The sequence below is a fragment of the Uloborus diversus genome, chromosome 9 (genome assembly GCF_026930045.1).
Source record: "Uloborus diversus isolate 005 chromosome 9, Udiv.v.3.1, whole genome shotgun sequence".
NCBI lineage: Eukaryota > Metazoa > Arthropoda > Arachnida > Araneae > Uloboridae > Uloborus > Uloborus diversus.
In genome coordinates, this window is record NC_072739.1 from 150,937,683 (window position 1) to 150,959,944 (window position 22,262).

General features: G+C 38.3%; 1 protein-coding gene across 1 annotated transcript in view; it reads left to right on the forward strand.

The window, feature by feature from the left end:
• The first annotated feature begins 21,907 nt into the window (after window positions 1-21,907).
• LOC129230565 (dynamin-2-like) overlaps window positions 21,908-22,262 on the forward strand; it is an 85,365-nt gene continuing 85,010 nt past the window's right edge. Inside the window, exon 1 of the mRNA XM_054864970.1 lies at window positions 21,908-21,938. Coding sequence (XP_054720945.1) covers window positions 21,908-21,938 — 31 coding nt within the window. The remainder of the gene's footprint in view (window positions 21,939-22,262) is intronic.

Genomic DNA, 22,262 nt, shown 5'->3' on the forward strand with positions numbered 1-22,262 from the left:
GCACCATCACCGGATCGAACAGTTAATGAGAATTTAGAACTAGTCCAGGAGCTAATAGCTAGCTGGTGCTAGCACCCCCAGAGGTATCGTTTCACTTGGAGGACATCTAGACCACGAGCATATTTAACGTCGCCCAGTCCCCTTTAATGACGACGGTGGATCTTCGACCATCGAGGTTCGAACTCAGGACCCTCCGGCCCCGAATCCGACACTCTACCGATCGGGCTACCACGGCCCTTGGCTTTAATTAAATCCATATTTTCTTTTATCTTGCAAAGTCACAAATGCTAATTTCAATGTTTGTAACGTATTTCCCGATCTTAGACACGTGCGTGCCTTACGTCATTAAATGACGAAGTTCCTTTTCCATTTGATTGGCCGCCGTTCTAACATCGGGAAATGCGCATCTCAAATGCATGTCTTGTAATTCATGCAAATGACTCTGGCTGGCTGTATATGTTGCTTCGGTAGCTCACAGTCTTCCCCTCTCTCTTTTAAGGTGCCGTATTTTAGTTTCATGGTCAGCCTAGTCGGCTGCTTGCCGTCATGCTCTCGATTAGGCATTTTATAATTGTAAACTTGATCTGCAAACCCTAAGTTCAAATTACTGAAACCTGGATTACATAAATGACTCTACATTTGTCATATTACAAATTTACAAATAATGGTTTTGCATGTTTTACTAAATTATCTATGCTTCGAGAGAACTTATTTTGCAAAATTCATATTTCATATGTAAATAGCTCGCCAAGGATATCATTGTATTCTATCACCATGGAGGAAATAAAAAGAAATAATTTCAACAACAGGTATTGTTTTCTGCAAAGGACTCCAATTACACTCTGCAACTCAAAAGGGCACTAATTAAATTAGTCATCGGTGCGATAACTTCATTGATAAAATCTCATCGAATAATAAGGTGTTTATCATTTATAACTAATTCATTGCAAATGAAAATGTCTCTAACATAAAATAAAACCTCTCCACCTCTTTTGCCTACTCTATCGTGTCTAAACAAATTATGCTCAGCAATCTTTACTAATAATAAAGCTGAAAGTCTCTCTGTCTGGATGTCCGAATCTCTGTCTGGATATCTCTCTGTCTAGATTGTCGGGATCTCACACATACAGGGTTTCTGTGACGCGCACAGCGCCTAGGGCGTTCGGCGGATTTTCATGAAATTTGGCACAAAGTTAGTTTGTAGCTGGGGGTGCGCACCTCGAACAGATTTTTCGAAAATTCGATTTTGTTCTTCTATTCTAATTTTAAGAAACTTTTACCGAGCAAATTATCACAACGTAGACGAGCAAATTACCAATTTATCATAATGTGGAACCGTAACAGGGGCAAGCAAATGAACATAGCAAATTGCTAGAAATTCATCAACCATTATTTGTAAATATACAGGCGTACCAAATGACCTTTTTACTTTTCTACTACGGGCAAAGCCGTGCGGGTACCGCTAGTACACAATAAATCTGCATCAAATTCGGTAGCCCATGACTGTAATTCCTATAACATCCAACTTCTCATCTATAATTATGCTTTTCAATTCTTCCATCTTGTTCCTAATACTGCGAGCATTGGTACAGAAAACTTTAAGCATACCCAAATTACTTTTATTGAACAGCCTGGAATTTCTTAAAACACAATTGTTTAAATTACTTCTCTTATCAGAAACTCTATTTGCATTTCTAGTAACATCCAAATAATTATCACTTTCAATACCTGGTGCTTGAACCATAGGCGGATTTAGGCCGAAATATTTGGGGGTGCAACAATAACAGGGATCTGGGGAGGGGGGGTATTCCCGGAATAACAAGGCAGTGGCGAAATCAGAAATTAATTTTAGGGCGGGACACACTTTTAAGTCTAAAAAACGCGATGTAAACCATATTTAGTAAGATTAGGGGATGGGCAATTCTTAACATTTCAAACTGCAGAAAAAGTCTTAAACGAAAGTCGATATTAGAAGCAATGGGTGAATCCAGCTAGTGGTTTGGAATGGGATTCACGCCTAAGAAAAAATTTAATATAGTAGTTTTGAAAACGTAGTTTTACAGTTCTTGGTGATATTTTAGGGCAAGAAAGGTACGTGTGGCACCAAGGCTATTTTTAGAAATTTTAGTCTTATAAATGTGATTATAGTTCATATTTATAGTTTGGGTTAGGAATGAGATTCATAGACTGTCTCCAATCGATTTTTTGAAAATCAGATGGAAATACGTACCCCCCTCCACCACGCTACCTCTTTAACTTTTCATAACTGAAGTTCCAAAAATACAACGGAGGACAATTTTTGATGCTGTTACCGGAAGGGGTGTTCTGGAGCTCTTCCCTGGAAAATTTTTTAAATTGAAGTCCTAAAAATGAAGTTCTTCTGCAATACTCCATGGTATTAAAAAAGGTTTCTCTCAGTTAAATATTTCGAAATAGTAGTTTTCAAAACCAAAATATTAACAGTCTTAGATGATATTAGAGAAAGGGGTCGGAGGCCCTTGTTCGAATATTTTCCGAAATTAAAGTCTTAAACACATGAGTGTAAGACCATATTTGGTAACGTTAGGGACACTGCAGTTTTTCAAAACTGAAGCTCCAAAAACGCAAGTTTAAACGATTTTCGATGCATTTATGTGAATAGAAGATCTTCCTTGGAAATTTTGCGAAAGTGAAGCCCAAGAAACGAAATTTGAGGTACTCTGTAATAACTTTGGCTAGAGAAAGGGCTTTGGAGAAGAAAAATTTTAGGGTTTAATAGAAAAAATGAAAACGAAATAGAAAAATGAAAAAAAAAGGAGGGGGGATATGAAAGAAAGAGTATTGTGCGAGGAGGGAGGAGGAGGCACACAATTCGCCACTAATAATCTGAAGCTGTTGAAAAATTTAAATGTCAATATTTCTTTTTGAAAGAAATTAAGATTTTTTCCCAACATTCCTTTTTTTTTTTTCGCAAAATAACTGCGTTTTCCCAAAATCAGATCTTTTCTTCTCTTCAATAATAAAGAATATTATTTAAAAAAACATCTACTCAGCATTTTGTGGGGAGGGTCACCAGTTTTGTGCTCCCTCCCCCCTGGATGCACCACTCCAGCAAAATGTCCAAGAGTCCTCCTTCAAAATTTATTGAAAATTTACTTTAAAAATGTTGGTTTTCGGTTGATCTCCGTGTAGATTTTATTGATAAAGTTTCTTGCAATAGTTTTTTTTTTTTTTTTTTTGACTTTATTAGCCATTGTTGTTAAAAATAGAAGAATTGGTATTGATTTACGAATAAATACCCAATTACAGAACATGCAATTATTCTATACAATAACACAGCACTGAACAATAAATTGCTTGCGAAGTTTCTTTATTTGCATGAAATTATTTATTGTTTTTTTTTTCCAAATGGATAAAATTAATTCTTAATCTGAGCACAGTTATGTTTTTCTGGCACTAGCGACGTGTGGTGATACACTGGATTCAAGTAAATTTACTAGTATAGCAGCTATGATTTTTTACCCTCAACTGCGTTTCTGAGTGAAATCTACTAATTTTTTTCAAAACCCAACCAAAAGTTTTGGGGGTGCGGCGCACCCCTTGGCACCCCCGTAAATCCGCCTATGGCTTGAACTTAAAAAAAAGTCATTTTGATCCAGGAAGCTTTTGCCGGGTAATAGATTTCTTTTTCAGCTTATAAAAAATACAAAATGAAATAAATCACATGCCAGTTTCTTGGGAAAACCGCGATATTAATCGAAACGGCTTGTAATATCAAAAAATCATATCTCAACTGTATCATAGCTTTAAAAACTAGTGATGTTCCGGATATCCGTATCCGTGGATATCCAAAGAAAAATAAAGATCTGTATCCGTATCCGTTACTTTTTTGACGGATCTTAAACGGATCTTTTCTATTCTAAAAATATTTAAATATTTGAATAAAAGACTCTAAAATTCCGTTTAAATTAGGTTTTATTCCCTATTTAAATTATGAGGTATCATTTCAGAAGCCAACGGCCCTCTGAGACATGTTTTTTTTTTAATTTTTAGTTTAATATTAGGTTTTGTTATTGATATGGGGTTTCTGTTTTTCTTCATTTTGGTTTTTCCCGCTATCCTTCAAAAAAAGTGAGACAAAAGTCTCTATTTACTGTTTGTAAAGGTGTTCACGGCTCTGTTATTTCGTCGATCGGAGTAATGTGGGTGGAATGGGTCAGCGCTGCATTTATGCTGAAATAAAATGTGAAAAATTATTTCTAGCCTATCAAGTAGCAGCTTTACATTATTGCTCCTGTATCCTACAGCTACCGAGCAAGATAGAAATAATTTTTCACATTTTATTTAAGCATTAATGCTCCGCTGACCCGATCCTTCCAACTCTCCATCAATTTTAACGGAGATTTCTTCAAAGAGTAAATCATAGTCTTTATTATATTTTCGACGCAGGTTACATTTTTTGAAGAAACAGTGTTATTATAGTGACGGGAATACCTTCTGTAATAAATTTTACACTTGGATAGTTCACTTGAGCAAAAACATTTTGAGATCCGTATCCGTATCCGCGGATCTTGACACTAATGATCCGGATCCGTATCCGTATCCGCGGATCTGCTTTTTTAACGATCCGGCACATCACTATTAAAAACAAATCAGCAACTGCTTTGTAATTCACACAGAAATTGCTTCTGAGTTCTTCAATAAAACTTATATGTTAATGTTAAGAAGCTATGATTTTCTTTAGCAAATAAAATTTCTAGTTAAAATACATGTATAAATTCATTTATAAAAACTCAAATGATGTATGGGTTTATTGAATTGAACTTTGTTCTCGTGTTATAATCATTATGACAATGGTCCTAATTAAAACCTCTCATTGTATAGCATCTCGGTAACATTATAGGGTTTAGTATTTAATTGGCTTGAAATGTTAAACATGTTTTGACATTCAAAGTAAAAAGTGCACAATATTATGATTTAGAAGTAGATCATTGGCGCTTGAAGGGATCCTAAAAAAAAAAAAATAAAGTCATGAAAACTTTGCTATGAAACATCGTATATGTGTGTGGGGGGGGGGGAATGCTATTCAATTTCCCGGCCCCCTTCAAAAGATTTTTCTGTATCCACCCCTGGTAGTTCCTTCAGACAAGGTGAGGGGAGGGGGGGGGGGGTCGGAATGACATTTGCTAATTTCTCAGGGATTTTATTCACATTACTTTAGGAACTGTAAGAAATACTGTATCCGGCCCTGGTGGTGAATTCAGACAGGGGGGGGGGGCGGAATGAAATTCGCTGATTTCTCATGGATGTTATTCACATTACTTTAAGAACTGTGAAAAAAAAACTGTACGTTTTCACAGGATGAACTTCAGAAGATTGCTTTTGTGTCAGTAAAGTTGTTTATTTTACGTAGTTTGAATTTTCTTTTTACACGTTAAATGCTAAGTAAAATAAATACCCTACAGGCAAAGGGGAAGCCGTCATTAATGCCTTAGCTCGCTTGCCTTTACTCATTCTCTTGAAGTAATTACCGTACTGTTTTCAAGAAGAAATCTTTGTTTTTCAAATTAATACTTATAAAAGCTTAAAACTTATTACTTCTCCCCGTTTTAACTGCTAAAATTTAGTGAAAATCAAAATCAACTTTTTTTTCTGCCATCGTATTATTCGCCGTCGCCTCAGATTATATGAAGGTTTTTTTTTCCAGACTTTTTTAAAACGAAGTTATATACATGTGTGTTTTGAAATTAATCGATTGTTTTTTTGCATTTCAATGTTGCTTGTTACAAAAGTAACCCAATATTTTGTTTCGACAAATAATGAAATCATTTGCAATTGAGTTACCTTGTGTACACAGGTAAATATTTATTTAAAAAAAATTGATAATTAAAACAACTATTTATTCATTAAAACCTAAGTTCTTCATTAGAGAATAGCTCAATATATTAGTTCTAGTATACTTTCACTATCACTTGTTATTCTTGCAACAATAATTATACTGCTTGAAAATTAAGTCCAAAATTATTTCCATACAAAATTTTTAGTTTTATCATGAGTAGATATGTCTTTAAAAGTGGATTTGTTTTAATGATTTCATTGAATTCTTATGTTAACTGGTTACTTGAAGTAAAGTATTTGTTTTCAATTTCCATTAACATTTCCCTGTAGCTAATTTATTAAGACTCTTTTTACTAAGAAAAGGAGCACCTTTTCAAAATATATGTTTAATTAACTACTTTTAAACACTGCGTTTTATTTAATATACAATGGTTCTCAGTTAGGGTAAAGAAAGGAAACCATTATCATTGGTATTGTAAATCAGGGAAATTTTGTGAACTTAATCAGGGAAAAGTCAGGGAAATATTTTTCACAGTTCCTGTCGCCACCCTGTATGCAATTTCTGAAATAATCGAGTCACTTGTATAGTAAGATAAAAATAAGTCCTCCTATTTCTTTTTTTTTTTTCCTTTTTTTTTTGAGCAATCACGATTGCTTATTGTTCTCACTTGACTGTTTTGATGCGCTATCATTTTATTTTCCCGCCAGCACCCTCCGCACCATCACCGTCGACCGGCTCCTCACAATGCTGCTCCTATAGCGAAAGCTGTCTCCAGGTTGCATCCAAGTCCTACACACACGCGCATACATACACAACTACACACACACGTGCACACAAATACATACACCTACACACACATACACGCACTCAAACACATACATACATACATACACATACATACAGACACCTACACACACATACAGACACCTACACATACACACACACCTACACACCACTACCCACACACTCATCACACTCATGCTTGCACACAGACTCAAACACATATGCCTACACACACATACACATTCCCCACCACACACAAACACTCATACACACAAACACTCATACACACAACTACCCACACACTCATACCTGCACACAGACACAAACACACATGCCTACACACACGTGCACACAAATACATACACCTACACACATACACAAACACATACACACACACAAACACATGCACACACTCAAACACATACATACATACACATGCATACATACAGACACCTACACATACGCACACACCTACACTCCACTACCCACACACTCATCACACTCATGCCTACACACAACTATTCACACACTCATCACACTCATGCCTGCACACAGACACAAACACATATGCCTGTACACACACATATACATTCCCCACCACACACAAACACTCATACACACAACTACCCACATACTCATACCTGCACACAGACACAAACACACATGCCTACACACACGTGCACACAAATACATACACCTACACACATACACAAACACATACACACACACAAACACATGCACACACTCAAACACATACATACATACACATGCATACATACAGACACCTACACATACGCACACACCTACACTCCACTACCCACACACTCATCACACTCATGCCTACACACAACTATTCACACACTCATCACACTCATGCCTGCACACAGACACAAACACATATGCCTGTACACACACATATACATTCCCCACCACACACAAACACTCATACACACAACTACCCACACACTCATACCTGCACACAGACACAAACACACATGCCTATACGCACATACACATACCCCCTGCACACAAACACACATACTCCCCCACCACACACATAAACACACATGCCTACATACACACACACACACTCGTGATTGCGAAAAACGTAATTTGAATTCAAGAGGAGGTCAAAATTCATTTTTTTTGTCAGGTTTTGTTACAAATCATTTTTTTTGAGATGGATTATGTTCAAATGATGATTTCGTTTTGTTTATTAATTGGTATTTCACTATGGATAGACTCCCCTCCCCACAGCCATTTTTATGTGCCTTTCTAATGTGTAGTATTTCCGGCACCCTCTGACACTCAAAGAAATATTACTAATGTGATTAAACAACACTTTCTGACATTATATTCTTATACATACATTAAATGAAATATTTTAGAAGTGTTCTGATTTTTTATTTTTTATTTTTTTTTCTACACAAAGCCCGAATTTATAAAACTGAAAAGGCGAGCTTGAATTCGATACATTTATTTTAATACTAGAAAATCGTTCGTCAAGGTATGACGGGTGAAAATTGCTTCTACATTTGAACGAAGCAGTTGCTTGTTTGGTGATATTTTGATAGTTCACATTTCAACCCTAACTCCGGTGGATTAAACCTAAACTCCACTAGATAGCGTTCATTGTTGACCAATTTTTGGTTTCTTCATACTCCTAAAACGGCAATCTTACCAGTAAAACAGTTAAGATACCAGATTCAGCTCGCCCTCGTCCAAATAAAGCATTTCCCTAGATGTCAAACATTACCAAAAAATATTATCAAATGATCATGACTTGGAGCGAGTTTCATTGTTGATGACGTCAGGAGCATTACTCGATCATTCGCTATTATATGTATGAGGATTCGTTGTAATGTCGACATCACAAGTTTCTATATTCCACACGCAATAATTGAATAGATAAAATCGTTTCTGTACACCACATGACCTCCTCATATGCCTACTAAAAAAAACGATGGTTTTTAATAACTCAATAAGTTGGATGTATGTACTCATGTATGCGCGTTAAAAGTAAAAGTTTCTCATATGCATTTTTTCCCCAGAGTTTTTTATGCACCCATAAAAAATATGCTAAACATATACAGTGACACTTTCAAATTTAAATTAATTTGATGTTTATGTTGGCGTCTGCGATTTAAAATGGGGTCGATTCCAAAATTTTAAAAGTTTTTTTTTTTTTTTTTGAAAGAACATGCTTAAAAGCATAGGATTTGCCCATTTTTTAAATAATTTGACAAAGTTTAATATTTAAAAAATATATTTTAATTGGTGCGCAGATTTAATTTTCTTTTTTACGCTTCTGCACATGACGTCACAAGTGATGATATGCCACTCACTGATGCCATTAGCGCAAAGTTTAATTCGCTTCTTTACTCACATGCCCTGGCAACGATATGGTTGATAGCAAGTGTAGAGTGCAATATTTAATTCGCTTCTGAATCATTATAACCTGGAAACGCAGTAGACAGCAAGCGTAAACATTCAGTGGAGTTTGAGCCAAAGTTCATCACTTGTGACGTCATAAAGACCACGCCTCGTTTAAAAAATCGGACATTTTAAAAAATTAATTAAAAATTAAATGTTTTGAAAATAAAAGATTTTCCTCGCTCCATGTTATTCTTTTTTTTGCTCATTCTTTCAACTTCAGTGACTAAAGACAGATGGAAACAGCCCCATTGCAAAAACAAAAACTAAAGGGAACAAAGTACAATATACAGTCAACTCGCGATGACTCGAAGCCTTTAATACCCCGGAATATTCCCTACGTTAAAGCTTTCATTGGGTCCCAAACTCTAAAAGGATAAAACTTGAACTGTCAATAACTCGATGGTTTTAACCGATTCCTTCGGGCTTTGAGTTGAGAGTTGACTGTAAGTAGTACTGCCATTGGAAAGTAAATGGCATTAACTGCAAATTTTTCTTTTTGAGCAATCACGATTGCTTATTTTCTCACTTGACTGTTTTGATGCACTATCATTTTATTTTCCCGCCAGCACCCTCTGCAGCATCACCGTCGACCGGCTCCTCACAATGCTGCTCCTATAGCGAAAGCTGTCTCCAGGTTGCATCCAAGTCCTACACACACGCGCATACATACACAGCTACACACACACACACACGTGCACACAAATACATACACCTACACACATACACAAACACATACATACATACATACACATACATACAGACACCTACACACACATACAGACACCTACACATACACACACACCTACTCACCACTACCCACACACTCATCACACTCATGCCTACACACAACTACCCACACACTCATCACACTCATGCTTGCACACAGACTCAAACACATATGCCTACACACACATACACATACCCCCTACACACAAACACACATACCCCCCACACACCAAGCACACACGCCTACATATACACACACACACTCGTGATTGCGAAAAACATAATTTGAATTCAAAATGTCAAAAATCAAATTATTTAATTTTTTTTTTCTTTTTCATTTTCGTCATCTGTTTTACTCCAGCTTTATTGCACAAAATAACGTGTTTAGTTTGCGCTGAAAATAAAGCTCAAAAATAATCAAATTCCAACATTTTACTGTTTGTGGACCGTTAAAAACGCGTTTCTTCAAACATCTCAAAAACTTATCTTTGTAGATACCTGCTCACGTCAAAGATTTTAAATACACTTCTTGTTTGTTGCCGTTTGTTGTCTGCGTACCAATGCAGAGAAAAGTGTTTTACAAAGATTCATGTGACAAATAATGGCAAAGTTAAGGTCATTGTACGGGAATTTTGTTAAATATCGCCAAACTGATACTGGGTTTAGCGTCTCATTTCTGTCACCAACTTGGCTATTATATCGTCAAAAAGTCGGGCGATTTATAACATTTTGTCATTGATGCACTAAAACTAACATTGGTTAGCCACAAAAAAAAAAAAAAAAAAGTCTAAAGACAGACCCGCCATATTTACTTCAATCAATAATTAATGTATTTTTACGCGAGTGGGCGTGCTTATTTGTTTATTTATTTATTTCTTTTTTGCTGTTTTTTCGTTAAATTTACATTGAGTATACCCCCTCTTCTCTCTCCCCCCCCCCATTTCCCGAAAAAATCGAAATGACGGACCTGTGTCCTTTGGAGCATCTTTTGGCAATTAAAATGGGAGGTGCACAACTATCTGTTAGTACGTAGCTATGCGCGATACTTACATAAGTATGCATAAACAGACGTAACTAGAAAACTCCAGGTTGGTTAAATTGGATATTTCGGTTGTCCATACGTTCACGTGAAAATGCACGTGCGGACGGATCGAAAAACTATACTTCGAGCAAACGCAACCTGGTAGCATTGTGAAGGTTGCGCAGCTCCTAACCACAGCATTACTACACTGACAGGTTACGTTTGCCCAACTATGGTCAATATTCTTTCGAGAGTGCTTAAAATGGAAATTCCTGTCGAAACTTGAGAGAAATTTTTTTTGTGAATTCAATCCCAGTAAGCAAAAAAAAAAAAAAAAAAAAAAAAAAAAAACCTCAGTATTGCATAAAAGTTGACATATCAGCAAAGATCATCTTGCGTCAAAGTTGCCTCAGTATTGTTCTTACTCCATTTATGCTCTCATTGAAGTTTTCGAAACAATAAATTGTAAACAGAGAATCTAAATGTTAAACTTATCTTGCCTTTTTTCTTCACTGTATTTCTGTTTTCATCCATTCTTTCTTCTTTTTTTTTTCTTAATTAAAACACGATACAGATACTCGAAGAAAGCCGGGTAATTGCGGCATATTCAAGTATTCAAGTCCAAGTCCAAGTCTCCACCTGGAAATATCATGTCATTGCTTAAGTCATTGCTTAAGTTAAATGCGATCATTCTGTAAAGGGCCCAGCCAAAATTCTCCATTCTAATATGCTTAGACCGGCTCTGTTAGTGATCTCAAATCCATTACAATGAAGAGAATATTCAATAGTTAGTTGTCTCAAGAGGTCAACTTCCATTCCACCGTGGTAATTACGGAATTCATGTCTGAACTTTTTCTCATAATTGTGACCAGGCGATTCTTCACAATATTTTACCAAAATGCAATGTGTTTATGTTTATTATAATTTGTGAATGGGGAACATTAAAACAAACTAGTATGTTGTGGCCAACACGAAACTTTCTTCTAGATCTACATTATGAATCCTTGGGGCCTAGCGTAGTGTTACACATTTTGTAAACAGCATGTTTTCATGTTTATACATGCTCTGCACAGTAAAATTTGTTATAATCTGGCTAAATCTGGCGTTTATTCTATTAATTTTCGCTCAAAACTACCGTGGGTGACATCCAGGGCCGTCGACAGTATTTATGGGCCCCTATGCAACTTTCTTCAGGACCCCTAACTTTTTACTTGAATCTTCTCTTTCTTCGCTCTGCTTTTACATAAATATCCTAAATATTGTCAATGGGTCTAGGTCTAATAAAAAGTTTTTTTTTTTTAACTGAAAGTTTTTTTTTCTCAATTAAAATTGTTTTGCTGTGCTTCTTCTTAATCCAAACTTTGTAATATTATTAAAAAGAGATTCTTGTATACAGGATCGGATTTCGACTTAATGGGGCCCTAGGCTATTGTATGGAGGACCGTTTTTGTAGCTCGGACAACATTATATTAGTAGCAAAACAGGTTATTTTTTAAGTTTTTTTCCCAACTATGTGTCTTTTCCTCTGGCACATCTAGCGATATAGCCATGAATGTGTTTTTAAAAAATATTTTGTTATACTGTCTTTTTATTTTTTTATTTTTTTTACCTTGGATGAGGAGGGTTTTCAGGAGAGTTATACAGGGACCTCCTTTGAGTTGAGGGTAGGATACCTCAAATTTGAGGAGGTCCGGGGGTCCCCCCCCCCCGTAAATGTTTTTGAAAAATGCATTAAAAAATTCTGCATTTTGAGGTCTTATAAGAGGTAATTCGAACTACAAAAACATCAGCAAAAATAAGAGAACAAAATACAGAAATTTTTTGAACGTATGCACTCTTTTGCAAATTAAGGCAATACAAATAAAAAATTGCCCTTGGTTCAACACATCGTTGATATTTATCGACAGAGAGGAAGAGCGAGAGAGAAGAAACGATATGAGACACAGTCTATCGCTTGCTCACATCGACTTTCGGTTACATATTTTATTTTTCGACCCGTTAGTTTTGATTATCCCTTCTAACAACCGACAAACACAACGCTGAATCAATTGAAAAAATATCTAGATTAAACAATGCGTAAAATTCTTTAAAAGAAATAGTGGAAATATTTAAAAAATAAATACTAACGAGAAAGCAACACTCTAAACATTCAGAAAGTTCGCCTAAAGCTATAGCTTGCTTAGCTTATAGGTAAATTCAACAGATTCTAATTAATACAGTGACACAGGGGAGCCCATCCCCCTCCCCCGCCCAAGAGAAAAGGCACCTCCTCCCCAAAAGAAATTTAATGGCCCTTATCCCCCCTAGGTGGGCACACTTGAGTGACATAACAGTGCCCCGTTTAGATATTTGATGAGAAGTGCTTCGTCCAAAATGTTTTCCCATAGGCAACCGTTTTTACTCTTGAAACAACGATAGAATTAGTTTCATTTTGTTAACTGAACTTAAAACTCAAATCAATACATATTTTAAAATATTTCATCAAACTGAGCCGTTTGCCAATGTTTTAAGTTTCGAACGCTAAAAATGCAAGCGCTTTTTTTTTTTTTAATTTTTTACTCCTTGTCCATTTTACTAAAGTTCTGATAATCTTTCAGAAATAAGCGTTTTTTTTCTATTTTTAAATCATATTTACTTTTAGTTGATAGAGTCGATAGAGTGCTCAGAAGATAAGGACAAAAAAAAAATCTCGTTTCGAACTTGCAAGATTGAAAACTTGTAATCTCTAGGAGAAAGAGTTTCGTCAAACTAAAAAGTTTTTTTTTTTTTTTTTTTTTTTAAAGAAAGAGAAAAAAAAAAGTGGTGGGAGGGATTTTTCCTTTTTCTTAGGCCCGCTTCGCGTGCCCCCCAATCTCTCACGGATCCCTATGCAATGCATAGACTTGCCCCCCCCCCCCTTCTCGACGGACCTGGTGACATCAGTGCACCAAATTTCGTTCGATTTCATGCAGTAGTTTTTGCTCTAGAGTAAGTGCAGTCAGTAGTTACCGTTACCGCTCTAGAGAGCGGCCACAAAAAAAAAAAAAAAAAAAAAAAAAAAAACTCACACACGTTCAGCTCAGATACCCAGCCTTTTATCAAAATGGTCGAAATGGATTCAGAGCACTTCAAAATGTGCTACGCCGTCAAAATTCGAAAATTTTCACAACGCGAATACTTTTTTTCTATATTGTAACGGATTCGGTGCGACTTCCACTTTCTTGAAATGAAGACACAATTCTTGATAAAAGCACAGGAAATTTATTTACACTATGTACAGGAAAGATCGTCAACAACTGCTAAATTATTCATCAGCAATTAAGCAACTATCACACAACACCGTAAACTCAACGTTTACACACGTATTTACTTCCAAATACGAAAACAACACAGCGAAATGCCTCGCAATAAACAGAGCAAAAATGCTCTCAGTTCGAAATATCAATCGAAACTCCCCCGTTTATCCATCGCTAACGGCTTTTATAAACATCGAAGAATTTTCCACAACATTCTTTCTGCTTCGAGAAATGCGTAGACCGTTATCAAATTTTATCAATGAAAAGAAAAGGAAATAAGGGGTCGTATACTTTAGCGGAATGAAAAGGGGATGTATATTCATTACGGGAAACTATTTACAGGTTACGTTACTACAATAATTACTATTTACAGGATTTGTAACATTGCCCCCTTCCTAAGGACTGCACGTCCCGGGCAGTACAATCCCCAGAAAGGGAGCAAACTTCTATCACAAGTTCACAAATACACATTAATTAATAACTAACAGATACAGAAAACACAATAACAAGAAATATTACTAAACATTAAAAGGAAAAATTATCTACAACTTTAATGTTATCAACCATGGTTGTTTACGTAATACTCATGAACTATGGCCATAGTATGGGGCTAACCGATCATAATGTACAACCCTAGGTTTTGCATTAGGTGATTTTTGGATCCTCACTACGACGTCATTTAGTCGGTTAAGGACTTTGTAGGGTCCATCCCAATGCGACTGCAATTTGGGTGACAGACCTTTCCGTCGGATGGGATTCCATAACCAAACCTTGTCGCCTTCGTTGAATTCATGTCCAGTAGACCTTGTGTCGTATCGGGTCTTCATCTTCTCCGCCGCGATGTTGATTCGCTCTCGTGCGAAGTTATGAACGTCTTCCAACCGGGCCTGGAGATCCTGGATGTACTCCTCAGGCGATGAAGGCGCATCCGGAGGACGACCGAAGACGAGATCACAAGGTAGTCGAAGCTCTCGTCCGAAGAGCATCTGAGATGGGGCATATCCGGTAGTCTCGTGGACAGCACTGCGATAGGCCAACAGGAACAAAGGTAGCTTCTTGTCCCAATCCTGTTGATTTCTGGAGACCATAAGTGAGAGATTATTCAGGATTGTGCGGTTAAATCTCTCCACCATGCCGTCCGATTGCGGGTGTAGTGGTGTTGTCCTAGTTTTCTCAATTCCGAAAATTTGACATAGGCCCTTAAACACAGCAGAGATGAAATTCCTCCCTTGATCGGAATGAATCTGCAAAGGTGTTCCGTATCTCGAGATCCAATGTTGGACTAGAGTCTCTGCTACGGTGGTAGCTTCTTGATCTGGAATGGGATATGCTTCCGGCCATTTGGTGAAGTAGTCGATGGAAACAAGAATGTATTTGTTCCCATCAGCAGTTCTTGGTAGAGGACCCAGGATGTCGATCCCAATTCGTTCGAAAGGAGCTCCAACGTTGTACAGATGTAGCTTCCCTCTGCTTCTCTTCTTCGGTCCTTTACGAGCAGCACAGGCGTCACAAGAATGGCACCACTTCTCCGCGTCATCCTTCGCCTTGCTCCAGAAGAAGCGCTCCCGAACTTTATTGAGGGTTTTCAAGACACCAAAATGTCCTCCAGTCGCACTGCTATGTATTTCTTTCAGAACATCTGAAATCCTTGATCGGGGAAGTAGTAACTGCCACCTAGATGTTTTGCCGTCGTCAGATTCCCATTTCCGATGTAGCACGCCGTTCCGTAAATGGAGTGAGTTCCATAAAGCCCAGTATCTTTTTGTTGCAGGACTGAAGATGGAAACGTCCTGCCAGCTAGGGCGTCGACTGTCACTTTCCATGAACTCTAAAATTGGTTTTATGTCGGGATCTTCAAGTTGATCTTTTCGAACTAGGTCATCACTCCATGGATCAGGTTCTGATGATGTTGGAGTCACTGTCACCTGATAGGCGGTAGGGCTAGTCGTTCCATACTGTTTCTCGATTCGGGAACAATAGTGGCAGTTCTCAGGACAGGGTCTCCTTGATAAAACGTCAGCATTACCGTGAGATAACCCTTTTCGATGCTTGATCTCCATGTCATATTCCTGGAGCCGCTGTATCCATCTGGCTATCTGGCCTTCCGGTTTTTTTAAGTTCAAAAGCCAAGTTAATGAGGCATGATCTGTCCGAAGCAGAAATTTTCGGCCGTAGAGGTAATGATGGAAGTGTTCTACAGCTTTCACTATGGCCAGTAACTCCTTTCTGGTGAAGCAGTAATTTCGCTCCGACTTTGATAAGCATTTGCTCCAGTAAGCGATGACATGTTCATTTCCGTCAATTTCTTGGGATAAAACAGCTCCGATGCCCTCGTTGCTCGCATCAGTGTCCAGGATGAAGGATTTTTCAGGCTGAGGATAGGCGAGGATAGGCGTTGATGTTAAAGCCTCCTTCAGTCGTAGAAATGCATCTTCGCATTCTTTGGACCATTCGAACTTTTGCTTGCTCTCCGTCAGCTTATGCAAATGTAGTGCAATGTTGGAAAAACCCTTTACAAACTTCCTGTAGTAGGTGCAGAGCCCCAGGAAACTTCGCAGCTGATGGATGTTTTCGGGACGACTCCAACTCTTGACAGCAGATACCTTCTCTGGATCGGTTTGTACACCCTCAGAAGAGATGATGTGACCAAGGTAGTTCACTTCCCGGCGGAACAAATTACATTTGGACGGGCTTAACTTCAGATTGGCTTCCTTAAGCTTTTGCAGCACCTTCCTAAGATTTGCCAGATGTTCTTCGAAGCTGCGTCCCACGATGATGATATCGTCTAAGTAGACCAGACAGGATTCGTAAGAAAGTCCTCTTAACACTGTCTTCATAAGACGCTCGAACGTAGCTGGTGCATTGCAGAGGCCGAAGGGCATCACTTTAAACTGCCATAAGCCTTGTCCAGTTGTAAACGCTGTCTTCTCTCGGTCATCAGGGTGTATCTCAACCTGCCAGTAGCCGCTCTTCGTCCAGGGTCGAAAACCACTTGTGTCCGGAAAGAGTGTCTAAGGTGTCGTCTATCCGTGGAAGAGGGTAACTGTCTTTCTTGGTGATTTCATTCAGTCGTCGGTAATCGACACAAAATCTGGTGGAGCCATCTTTCTTTCGGACCAAGACGATGGGAGAGGCCCAAGAACTGGGTGAGGGTTCGATTACATCATTCTCCTTCATCTCTTTCAGGAGGGTCTCAACCTCTTCCTTCTTGGCGAACGGTAGTCGTCTTGGATGCTGTTTAATAGGGGGGTGTTCTCCAGTATAGATCCTATGCTGCGTCAAATTCGTCCGACCCACATCCTCCGATGTAGATGAAAACAGATGCTTGAAGTCGTCCACCAATTGTTCCGCAGCAGTTCTTTGATCCTTCGATAAGGGTGCACTCCCAATTAACTTCGATGTCAAGGACTCAGAAGACACAGTCTCAGGGGAATTGATTCTTCTAATGATGCAGTTTACTGGAGTACAAGTTGCCAACACTTCACCTTTTCGGATATTCCTTGGCCTTTCACTCACGTTGGCGACTCTCACAGGAATTACATCCTTAGAAAGGTCCACAAGCGTAGATGCTACCAGTACTCCTTTTAGGCTATTGCTTAGGTTAGGGTATTCAATGAGTCCAAATCGAAAACTATTGGTTTCTTCAATGGAGCCAGGTATTAATGATTCTGACCTTGAGGGAATCGATAAATCTGTTTGGGCTATTATTTGATGAGCGGATTTTACATCACTCTCTGCAGGGAAAACGGCTATGTCTTCTCTCATCGAGTGCAGCTCATTAGTCTTGAAGTCGAGAGTGAAGTCATATTTCTTCAAAAAGTCCAATCCGAGAATGAAGGGGTCCGTGATATTAGCGACGAATGCCGTATGATGGTAGGTGGCATTCCCAAACACTATTTCCAAGTCCACTTTACCGTCAATCTCAATTTTGTCACCTGTCACAGTCTGGAGACTTACGCGTGGCGATGTCCACAGCAGTTTCAATCCCAATTCACGAGCCACATCTGTCCTAATGATTGTCACATTGGCTCCAGTGTCAACAATCAGTCTGCAGGGGTTCCCATTTACATGTGCGTAAATGAAAAGTCCATCACTGCCACTACTAGAAGAGGAAATCTGCAGAGCTTTAGTGGTGGTGATTTCCTTCCCTCGCGTAGCTTGGCGAGCCGGACAACTCCTTCGCAGGTGTCCTTCACTACCGCATTTCCAGCACTTCTGCTCTTGTTTCTTTTGGGCTGTTATGCTGCTCAGATGTCTTGTCAAGTCACCGAGTTGTCTCTCAAGTTCAGCGAGGTGGGACGACCTGGAATCAGACTCATCAGCTTCCTGAGTCCGGATTAGATGGCGATCCACACGGGTTGCTTCTTGGGCGGCCTCGTATCTCATCGCATACATCAAAGCGGATTTCAAGTCGTTTACATTCGCCATCCGGAGGGCCTTCTGGATCTCAGGATTCCGAACTCCGTCGATGAAGTAGTTGAGTGCCAGGTTGTCCCGAACATCCGCAGGACAGTCGCAAAAAGCAAGATGAGACAGTCTCTCGACGTCCGCCGCTAGCTCTTGCAGGGTTTCCCCGGTTTTCTGGAAACGGGACTTCAACTGGAGTCGGCTGAACTCTTTCTGGCATTTCTCACCGAAGCGAAGCTCCAACGCAGATGTGAGGGCGGCGGAATCCAGGCGCTGGCTGTCCGGAAGGGTCTGAAGAATGTCCGCTGCGTCACCTCTCAGGGATGCTGCAAGATGGCAGGCCTTGGTAGCAGAGTCCCATCCGTTCGCTTCCGCCACTATCATGAATTGGGTCTTGTACACCTGCCACGAACTTTTTCCATCAAATGTGGCCAGTTTAATGGACGGTCGAGCAACCGATGTGGGAGCGCCAAACTGTACAGAACTGCTTTCCGCGGTCGCCAATCTCCGTTCCATGTCTTTAATTATTTCTTCCTTAAATGAAGTAAATTTCTTGTCTTCTTCTTCCAACTTATTTTCCACATTGGCGATACGCTCTTCCACAGTATCAAATTTTTCTTCCAGAGCATCAACCTTATCTCCCATGGCGGTTAGTTGATTCTCCATCATGGTTTTCATCGACGTTAGGTCACTTTTTATTTCATCTTGACTTGTAGTAATTTTAGCAGTTAAATCACTATTTAACTGTTCTTGGTTAGTCGCCAGTTCATTTTTCACAGAGTTGATTGCATCAAGCAGTTGTTTTAATTGTTCATCCATTGCGCGAGTAATCCCCATAAAAATAAAGTCCAAATTTAAAAAGTCTTTATGAAAAAATGTCCAAAGTCACACTTACTGCAAGAAAGTCCTGAAGTAGCCCCACGTTGGGCGCCAAATTGTAACGGATTCGGTGCGACTTCCACTTTCTTGAAATGAAGACACAATTCTTGATAAAAGCACAGGAAATTTATTTACACTATGTACAGGAAAGATCGTCAACAACTGCTAAATTATTCATCAGCAATTAAGCAATTATCACACAACACCGTAAACTCAACGTTTACACACGTATTTACTTCCAAATACGAAAACAACACAGCGAAATGCCTCGCAATAAACAGAGCAAAAATGCTCTCAGTTCGAAATATCAATCGAAACTCCCCCGTTTATCCATCGCTAACGGCTTTTATAAACATCGAAGAATTTTCCACAACATTCTTTCTGCTTCGAGAAATGCGTAGACCGTTATCAAATTTTATCAATGAAAAGAAAAGGAAATAAGGGGTCGTATACTTTAGCGGAATGAAAAGGGGATGTATATTCATTACGGGAAACTATTTACAGGTTACGTTACTACAATAATTACTATTTACAGGATTTGTAACAATATGTTAGTTATAGAAGAAAGTAAATTTCCGAGTAAGGGGCACCTGAATTAACACTTTTGTCTGCAATTGATAAGATGCCCGCTTCAGAGGGCTCTAGAATATGCTCCATTGAATTGGTTTAAATGAGATGCAATTTGACTACAGACAGTTCAAGTGATGCGCTTAACGATTTTGTATAACTGTTTTTCAAAAAACACCTTTAGGTGGCACTGTACCGATGAAACATTTAATGTGTTGTAAAAGGTAAATAATCTATAGAAATTAACATAAAAGCTCAATATGGCTTCCTCCGTTACGTTCAACAAAGTTCTAGAGTAGGAGAACCATATTCTCTGCTGCTGATCGGAGAGATCTGCAGACACAGCTCCAAATGCTATCCTTTAGATTGGGCAGAGTTATTGGTCCTTTGTAGTAGATATTATATTTTTAAAATCCTCACAAGCAAAAGTCGCGGGGGGTGATATCTGGAGAGAGTGAAGATTAAGCTATTGAAAAATACCTACTGTTCACTCGTTCATCTGTGAAATACAGTATTAGAAGTTTCTTTACACGATTATCAATGTGCGGCGGTGCACCATTATGCCTGAAAATGATGTTTTAAAAGCATCCACACTGTTGAAGTTCTGGAACAACAAAATCCCTCAGCATGTCATGGACCGTAGTCAACAGTCCACTGACAGAACTGATTTTGATTACAGAAAAGTCATTCATTTCTTTGCAGAAATGGAGTAGTACTCTGCCCAGGAATCCTGGAAAAATAAACAGTATCTGCAAAAATTTTTTTTCTTTGCATTTTGTCATTTATTTTACATATGCTTTAATGTACAAGCTTGCATATTTGGTTTACGCTGAAAATAAAGCACGAAAAGAACGTCAAATTCCAGCATTTTACTATTGGTTCTGATGGAATCAATAACGTGTTTTGTAAAAAAGCTAAAAAACTCACTTTTGTAGATACTACCGTTTACCTTTACACGTCAGAACTGTCCTAATAAGGGTGACGTTGAGCTCTAATGGTTTAAGGGCCGAAAATAGGGATGGTGGTGCTCTTGATACAGGTAGCGGACGCAGCAAGGGCAGATACAGGGTGTGGGTCGTGGGGGTTATGACCCTCCTACCCTTAAACCGTCGACCATCCGTTATCCATCCATCCTTATTGAGTGTGATCATAACTTAATAACCGCATACAAGATATATGGATCAGAATATCATGCAAATTTATTATTGCACACTGTGTACAAATACTTTATGAATAAAATGCAAGTGTTTGCTTCATCTTTTAAATGTATTAATTATTTGTTCAACTAAATGTTTGAAACAATACTTCCTTTTATTGTTTCTTAATTAAAAAAGTTGTTGCTCGACTAGGGGCTTGATTCCTGGCTAATTTGAGGCCTTTTATTGACATCCAAATAGTTCCAGTTGTTCCCAAAACTGTATATTTTTAGCGTGCCCCCCCCCCCCCAAAATGCTAGGCTGTATCCACCCAGGGGTAGCAATCGTTAATCCTGCTCCTCCTAAGTCATCCTCAGATTTAATAATTTTTCTTCAATAACACTCCTGCATAGATCCTGTACAATTTATTGTTGCAATATTCACCTCATAAAAACATGAAAAATTTAATATTTCATACAAAAATTTTACGAATGATTTATTGTGATTAAAAGGTCTTGCGTTTGACAAGTGAGGAATGCAAAATCTCTGTGGACTTGTCAAAAATTTTAAATTTTCTCCCTTTTTTTCCCTAACACATAAGTATGAAAATGAAAATTTTATGTGTATCTCATTATTATAGCAAAAGAAAAATATATAAGTAGAAGTTCTGTTGCAATAATTTAAAAACAATTAAAACAACTGCTGAAAACTGATGCTTCTTGCCATCGCTTTCAAACAAGTGAAGTAATTCTTAATTTGAACTAACTATTTCTAACTCTAACCGTGAAGTCAGTGGTTGCCAATTACAGCATTACAGAATAGACCATGTATTTTACGTACTACTGCTGGGTTTTGCAACATGAATTTTTTGGTGATATTTGCTACAACAGGTGAGTGCGTTTACAGTAAAATTATCTTAAACTAATTGAAATATTTTTCTTTAACTATCCTAACTAAGTTTTGAAAAATACACATCCCAGCAAACATGTGCAGAGAACCAACCGATATATTTTATAGTCTGCATTTAATTTTCGTCCGTAACATGGGTTCTCAACCTTTTGGATTCTGCGGGGGGGGGGGGGGGGGGAAACACATTGAGCACTGATGAGAGCTTATGCCCCCCCCCCCCCGTTTCCCAATCTGTTAGACCACCCAAAGGGGGCTTGAATGTATCTCAGAAATAAGAGTAAAAAGTATAACTGTAATTTATAGTC